The sequence below is a fragment of the Gossypium hirsutum genome, chromosome A10 (assembly GCF_007990345.1).
Source record: "Gossypium hirsutum isolate 1008001.06 chromosome A10, Gossypium_hirsutum_v2.1, whole genome shotgun sequence".
NCBI lineage: Eukaryota > Viridiplantae > Streptophyta > Magnoliopsida > Malvales > Malvaceae > Gossypium > Gossypium hirsutum.
The window spans coordinates 110004358-110012980 of NC_053433.1; the positions used below are offsets into that span (position 1 = coordinate 110004358).

The 8623-nt window shown below is 31.4% G+C and overlaps 1 protein-coding gene across 1 annotated transcript; it reads right to left on the reverse strand.

Annotated features, from left to right (window-relative positions):
- Window positions 1-1462: 1462 nt before the first annotated feature.
- On the reverse strand, window positions 1463-2926 carry LOC121207695 (uncharacterized). Its single transcript, XM_041078061.1, has 2 exons — window positions 2608-2926; window positions 1463-2523 (listed from the first exon to the last, which is right to left on the reverse strand). The coding sequence occupies exons 1-2, from the start codon at window positions 2656-2658 to the stop codon at window positions 1882-1884; spliced, it is 693 nt and encodes a 230-aa protein (XP_040933995.1). The 5' UTR covers window positions 2659-2926; the 3' UTR covers window positions 1463-1881.
- Window positions 2927-8623: the final 5697 nt, after the last annotated feature.

An 8623-nucleotide genomic window follows, 5' to 3' on the forward strand; every position in this document is an offset into this window, starting at 1 on the left:
CAAAATAGCCCAAATATTTGGCTTTCTTTTTTAAAAATAATTAAAATATTTTAAAATATTTTTTATAATTAAACTTAAACTTAAATAAAAATACTAATTTTATTTGAGATAGATGTCAAAACTATATATAAACTATGATTAAATGTGTACTTTGATACATTAACTTTGATTTGATGCAATTGTACACATGAAAACTAGATTGAGATTCAAATGTATACATGAAAATCTAATTTTGTTCAATTGTACATATTTAAAGAAATAAATACAAAAAATTATTTTTATATTGGATCAATATGATTATTCATGTATATGCAATATGTAAATGTAAAATGTTGTTATGTTGATAATTGTGTTAGTGGTTTGTAAAAAAATGAACCAAATAAAAATATCATATATAAAATTGCTCAAAATCAAAGTTTATGTATGGCATTACACATTAAACCAAAATTTATGTAGAATTTTGAGATTTAAATTAAAATTTACTTTTTTTTTCTAATTCCAATTCAAATTGAAGCAAACCTACCAAACCAAATGGATGGTTTGACTCTTAAAAATTTGGTAGTGTTTAGACTAGAAGTGTTCATGGGCTAAATTTAGACCTTGAATGTTGAAGCTCAAGTCTGACCATATTTTAAACGAACTTAACTTTTTTACTCAAGTCCATTTTCGAATCTAATATTTATACTTAAATTCTCTTAAATTTTGCACTAGTCTTGAGACTTTGAACGATAACCCAACTCATACAGTTATAGTTTAAAGCTCATGATGAAGGAGAGGATAGCCCGGGAAAGCTAAAAAGCAAAAACGTGTGGGGACATTTAACCGGTGAATGTTGCGCTAACCAGCATGTGCCTTGCATGATTATGGCTTTTGATGCAATTGGAATTTGCTACCTTCATTGGTCTTAAAGTAAACAATGACCTTGACCCCTCCATGTGATGCAAACTATCTTTTTACTACCATTTTTTTCTATGTTTTCATACTTGATGTTTTTCATCATTTCCCCAATAGGATAAAATTCATATTTTAAATTACAATTAAAATCACGTATTTGATCACGTCGTGTTTATCATGATTGTTTATATATGTTATTATTATATGTATATTTGTAATTATTCTAACTAAAATTTTCATTTTAAGAAAAAAATTATTCCTAAATTGTTGATTAAATCTATACACATGTAATTTACAATTTATGGGTAGCTAATTTAGTAAAGAGCTCGATATCCTTAAATAAGAATTTAGATGAAAATTGAAAAAATAAAGTAAGAAAAAATTTATTTTGTTTAAAGTTCGTTTCGACTCGATTCAACTCTAAATTTAATTGAATCTCATTGACCCCAAAGCTGTGCTAGATATATTCATTGAGTTCATATATATATATATATATGCATTAGTCATGATATTAGTTGCGCTATTAATGGCAGACATTCACCATTCATGGTAGGTGTGCTTCATGGAATGAGAAAAAAAGGAATATATTTGAAGATCTATATGATTGCTTACATCGGTCAGACTTGTTCATCATTAACCAACTTTGATATAGACAAAAGCAAAGGCAAAAGAAAAGGGGAATGCCATTATAGCACAAGCCATAACATTAGTTCAACAATTGAAACATACAATCTTCTTAAATTTGGAAATCTTGGAACATCTTGTCGGATTCCATTGATATACATAATTTGGAAAGTCAAGCATAACCTTAAGACACTAATTCTAACTTTTCTAAGGCTCCATCGAAATGCATTGGTGGGATAGTCAGGGTATTTGATTTCCTAAAGGCCAAAAAACACTAGTCTTTCAAAATTCTGATTATCTATTAGACCATAAAATATGGCCATTAATTAGACAATTAAAGGATCGAAATTGGGTATTAATTGTTCAATAGAGAGCAACCTTGTGGTGCTTGTTGTTAGGGGAAGATTCTAAGCCTTCAATGTTCTCTGGACCTCTCTTCTTGCTTAAACAGCCATTAACTTGCTTACTAGGGGAAGAGATACCCACCGGTGGGATCTCGATGGCGGCGAGTTGAGGTGGTGGATGCTGCCATCGAGGGAGCGGTCCGGCTAATAAAAGGTTCTGAAGGAGCGGACCGGCGTCCTTCACGGCCTGAAGCAGCCTCCCTTTCTCAGGTAGTGGCCTATTAGCTGCTAGTTTCAAGGCTTCTTGGGGAAGAGATGGTTGTGGCAATGAGTCCAAACCTGGAGATGAAACTAAACTTATGTTGGAATTGGATTCATCTTCACTGCTAGAAACACCAGACAGTGAAGCAGTGTCCTGCTGGTTTTGTTGCTGTTTTGGCTGCTCTTTGTGTTGCAATTGTTGCTCAAGCATGAATTTCTCCACCATAAGCTTCTGGCATCTACATTGAGCTTCATCTCTCTCTTTCATTGTCTTGGTTAAAACATCTTTGAAATGAAACAGTTCAAGTTCTCTCTTAGTAATCTCCTCTTTAGCTGATCTCACTGTGGTCTCTAGCTCCCAGGTTGTAAACAAAAGGGTATGCTTTAACTCATCCAAACCCTATAGAAATTTCACAAAAAAAGTTAGAATTTAGCAAAAACAAGAAATGCCCATTGTTCAAAACAAGTTGCCCTAAGAGCCTACCTCTTGTTGAGAGCAAAAACCCCAGCTAAGTGGACTCCATTGGTCTTCCATTATTGTCCTTTGCCAAATTCTAAAAATTGGAGGGTTCTTCAGCTTCTTTTATAAGAGTTGAAATATACTGTTAGCTATTTTTGTTTCATAGGATAAAAATGAATCCTAAAGGCTCAGATAGGCCAAAAGAAATGGTTAGTGGATCAACCTTTTTATACAGTTAGATTCTAAGCAAAGCACAAAGACCTTAAAATGTTTTGAAGGGAATGTGAAATCAGCCGTAAAAGTGGAGCCAAAATCCTTGAACTTCCACTTTTTGGCTCTATGCATGTAAACGTTCGAAAGATACAAATTTATTTATTTTCACGAACTTTTTTTTTTGACAAAAACATGGGGCTTTTTTTGGGATCACGAAATATTTTAATCTAAAAAAATAGGGTTTAGAAAGGTAAATTAAAACCATTTTTTTTATTATTATAGTGATACAGAGTCACACTAAACATAATTTACTTGAGTTGTGCGTTATTGTAACGTTGTGGAATTTCCACCAGTGAAAGAGATCTTGTGCTATTAATTATAATTGGAGGTTTTATCATTCTTTATACATAGGATAAAATTTGTGTTAATTTAATTAGAATATACCCTTTGCAGATAATTAGATTAAAATTTTGAATACAATATTGATATTAATTATATTAATGTGTAATAGATATTGAGATTTAATTATTTAATAGACAAATTTATAGTTAAAATTTGAATCACTATAGTATAATTGAATAAATTAAGACATTATATAAATACAACATAGTGAAATAATTAATACATAGCATGACACAGAAATAATATGAATACAATACAAATACACAAAAAGTCAAGGCCTATATAAATCAAATTAATGCCGATTGAGTCTTAGCTTGGTTGGTATCAGCATTGTTACCAGAACAGGAGGATGTAGGTTCAAGCGTATTGAAGTACGTTTATCCTCTTATTTAAGGGAGTGAAGGAGTTATGGGTAGTTTTAGATATTTTATAAAAAAAAAATATGTAAAGTAGTATAATAACATGTAAAAGAAATTGTATAAAGACTGAATGACTGTTTAATTGGAAAGGGGTTTTGGGTATTTTAAAAAGAATATGGCCAAAAGACACGGTTCTGTGTGTCGGGGAGGTGGCAAGCTTTTAGGTTCCTTGTCAAAATAAAGGGTGACTTTGGGCTAAATTTAGGTATGAGAAATTACTTGATCACATTTTTTTCTTATGATTTGATTAGTCATACAAGTAAAGAGTGCAAAAAAAGATTGAGTATGATTTATGGTACTCATTTGAGAGAAGTTCCATTAAGGAATAAAGGCAGTGATATGGGTGAAGGTATGAGTGGGGAGCCAAAGATGGGAAAGATTTAGGTGGCGTTGGGAAAGGTTGAAGCTACATGTGAGGGTCAGGAGGAGATTAGGATGGTAGAAGAGGTGCGTGGTGTTAAAATGGACCTAAGGTTTTTATAGAAGAATGTGAGAGTGGTGATACTGAAAGGGTAGTTATTGGGACACATGGGAAGAGGGGGTGTAACACCCTGACATCTAACCCGATCACTGAGTCCGAGTTATGAGATGTCAGATTCGTTGCTGGAGCAACTGCGATTAAAGCACGGGCAATTCATAGTAGTCAATAATTAAAATTCAGTTAAAACATACATTCAACATGAATGTTATAGACAAACTTGAATCAATTAAAATTACATCAATCAAAATACCATGCAATACAAATGCCAAATAACATGCTATAATGTACCATTTATCATATAAATCATTTCATTCATATTCAATTAACAAATATAGGAGCATCATATTTTAATTCCAATACGTCCCCAAATGAATCGATCAAATTGTCTCAATTTCATACTAATCTTCTGAACCTATAATCTAGTGTACATCATCATCTCAATTCATTCATGTACCATTATATATTTTACATTTTATTTCCTATTAACTTGATTCAGACTCAAGCGGATACACGGATCCAACCAATCACACTAATTTGACACTCAGTGCCTCATCGGATAATTCCGAAATAAATAATTTGCGCCATGCGCTCATTGATATAATCAAAGTAAAAATGTGTCTAGCATTCATCGAATCATATTTGAAGTAACCCGTACTCGATCTATCCTATGGCATGCCAACTATATCCAACTTTGCCTGAACAGTTAATAGGGTAACAATTTATCCAATTCCAAATATAGCATAGCTTAATTTATAATTCATCACTTTCACTTCATCAACTAATTCATCAATACATATATATCATATCTTGAGTGAATGCAATTCAAATCCAATTTCACATTTTCACCAATTCTATTCAATTTAGTCCTCTATATCAATAATTAATCAAGATCGTATCAATTCAACTCGATTTATCAATTTCAGCCCACCTATAAATTTTACCATGCAAAATAGAATAGAAATGCGAAAATTTAAGTGGTTTGAATTATAGAAATACAAACTAGGAATTCCGAGTTATTCGTCGACGACTTTAGCTTTTCTTTTTCCTCTTGAGGAATCTAGGTCGACGTTAGCTACGGATTAACATAAGCATACAATATCATCAATATTCAACCAAATTCAAAATCAACTGTCAATTTATACGAATTTTTCCTTTTATTCAATTTAGTCCTTAAAATTGGGACTAACATAACTTTTAATTTAAATCTCCAAATTGAAATACGATTTCACTATAATCTATTAGGGACCTCTTATTTCTTATTTCTATAGCCAATTTTACAATTTATTTAGTTTAGTTCCTAATGTACGAAACTATCAATTAGTTTTACAATTTAGTTCTTTTTCACTTCTAAGCTTAAAATCAATCCATTTTATACCTAAAAATTTCAATTATCAACTAAGGAAACTTTTAAAACTTTAACAGTTTTGCAAATTGATACATGGGTTAGCTAGATTAAGCTCTTATGGTCTCAAAAACATAAAAATTACAAGAAAATGACTAAATTGTACTAGCCAATTTTTGCTTGAAAGCTTCGAAACACTTCAATGTCATTAAGCTCTTGTGTTCTTTTCTTTAATTCGATTGAAAAAGATGATAGTATCTTGACCCGTATTGCGCGTGCACATAAAAACAAATAATTTTTTAAAACAAGTTTAAAAGTGCGGTTTTTAACTGTAAGCAGACAGTGTTAGTTGTAATATTTATATTGTCCAATGGAACATCAGAGTATTTCAAGGGTCAAACCTAAAATAGTTGGTGATTAAGTAATTTCTAAACTATAAACATGCAATCAAAGGATTCTAGCTAACTACTCACTAAGTATTATATTACGAAAAGCTGTTCACGAGTTTAATTACACTAATTAATTACCTAAAAATAACAAATGACTAAATTATAAATAAAACAAAATATGAAACTAAAAAATACTATCAAATATAATAATAGGCAGCAGTTGGTTGATTTCCATGAGGTTGGTTAACCTTCAAATTAGGGATCTAAATTGCTATTACTCCTAAATTGGTCAATTTTACATATCGAACTCAACTTTACCAATTTCGAAAAATTAGTCCAACCTATATCTTGACCTCACCAAACTAACCTAGGATTATCAAATTGATGCCTCATAAGATCTCCTTTCGGTCTCACTTATCTTCATTTTCCCTTAAGGGCATCAATCCTAGTGTTGATGTCTATTTGATGTAGTCTAATTTTTACAATTTAGTCCCTAAACCCAAAAATCAATTACCCATCATTTTCATCAACCAACCACTAAGGATTTAGCTACACATGCTTAAATTTGAACCTATTAATAGTAAGGAATTAAGTAAAAACAAATATTGTTTAACATAAAAGAAAATTGATAAAGACTTAAGCTTTCTGGCAAAAGCTTGAAAAACACAGTAATGGCAACAAAGAAGGTAAATAAAAACACCCGAGGCAAAAATTTTAATAAAGGAAATATAAAAATGTTGATTGGTATTAAACTAGTGGATTAAAGTGCAAATACAAGAAAGTTTGAAGGGCTTAACAAGTAAATAAATCTTAGTTATAGTAATAACTAACTTAACTGCCAGCTATGGAACTAAGAAAACAAAAAATGAACATGAAAATTAACCCTAAGTTATGGAAAAAATGAACTAAACCCTAAAAGATGAAAGGAAAAATGTAAAATTAACTAATGTGAAGTGTGTGTCTTCTCTTAGCCAATTTTGGCCTATTTTAACATTTTTGCTCAAAATGCCCATTAGCATGTTTTTTTATTGGTGTTGAAGTTGGACAAGGTTTGCCTCTATAGACATTATCTGGTATTGTGATACCCACTTCAGTCTTGACTTGGGGTGAATCCTTGGGAGTTGGGCATTTCGACCCTATTGTAGATGGCTTCAATCTTCTTTAATTCAACATTTTTAGGGGTATCATGATTTCCAAGCTTTAATATCATGATACCCCCTTCTAGGTGATGTTTTCGCTCACGTTCGGGCCTCCAATGACTCCCTACAACACTCAATCAACCATTAGATTCCCTATGGTGCATTTGGCCATTTCGGGTCTTAAAAGTGGCGTAAAACACACTATTTCACTTATTAAGGCAAAGAACAAAAACTAAGTAAAAACACGACAAAAACATATAATTGCTTGGAAACAAGCTCTATAAGTAAATTGGGGAGCCTAATTTGACATATCAAATTACGACAGATAGTCTCTCATTTCATCAAAAATAATATATATACATAGATTAATTTAGGATTTAGCTTAATTAATTATGTTTTACTTAATTAAACTTTAAAAAAATCTAAGCTTAATTCAACTTAGCCAAAGTTAATGGATTTCCATACCATCCACCATCATTTGTTGAATTAAGATGATCTAATTTCCATTTTATCCTTTAGTTATTTAAAAATCCATAACAATTGAATTTTACAACTTTTACAATTTAGTCCTTTTGCCTTAATTAATCACTAAATCAACTAAATTACTTATCCAAAATTCAATTCACCTATAATATAATTCCGTCAATATTTAATAAAACTATTTACGAGCTTGGTTTATGAAAACAGGATCCCAAAACTACATTTTTTGACACCATTGACTTTTGGATCGTTACAAAGGAAATTTTAGTAAATTCAATACAAGAGTGGTGGTTGACAAATTGGGAAATAGAGAGTTGATTGATAACAAAGATTTCTTACCTACTTATCCAAATGCCCAAAACTTAAAGGTATCAATTAAACCTAATTTCAAGCCTAAACCTATCAATCCTATTATACCCATGTCAAATACCAAACCCGAGTTTCACAAACAAACTTAACCTTTACCAAAACCTATTATCCCTATAATTCCTAAATATGACAATGTTGACCAAAATAAAATTTCACCAAATACAATAAATCCTATTTTGCCTATTTTTTTTATCAAAATGAACATCTCATTTTTTTCATTAAACCTGCTTAAAATTTCAGAAGATATTGTTCATTGTTCTTATATTGTGGAATTGTTAGAAGAAGAGGAAGGTGGAAGTGAAGAGAGAGTGTTATTTGAAGGGGGGAAGTCTGTTAAGTGGTTGAAAATGTTATTCTACCTATTGAGTTTAAAAGGTTGAAACTAAATGGAAATTTCAGTGACTTTGAACAAAATTAAGTCTGAATACGAAGGAAAGGCCTATAGAAAAGAGTGTGGCTAAAGGGTGAAGGCCATGTGAAAATAAGCTTGGAGGAAATAGGCTTAAGGGTAAAAGGAAGGGAAGGTTTGACAAGGTGAATTTCTTAGTAGAAATACCAATTCAGATAGATGAGGAAGATGGAGGACCATTGGTGTAACAGCCTAAACTCGACCCAATCATCGTGTCTGAGCTATAGTGTGTCACATTCGTCGCCGAATCAACTACGATCAAAATAAACACATTCCAAGCCATTTAATGTATAAATACGAGTTTCATAAGAAAACAATATGATAAGTAACCATTCCCGGGTCTTATACGAGCTTTTAAAGGCTTTAATGTTAACTCGAGATCAGATCAGAATTGAAT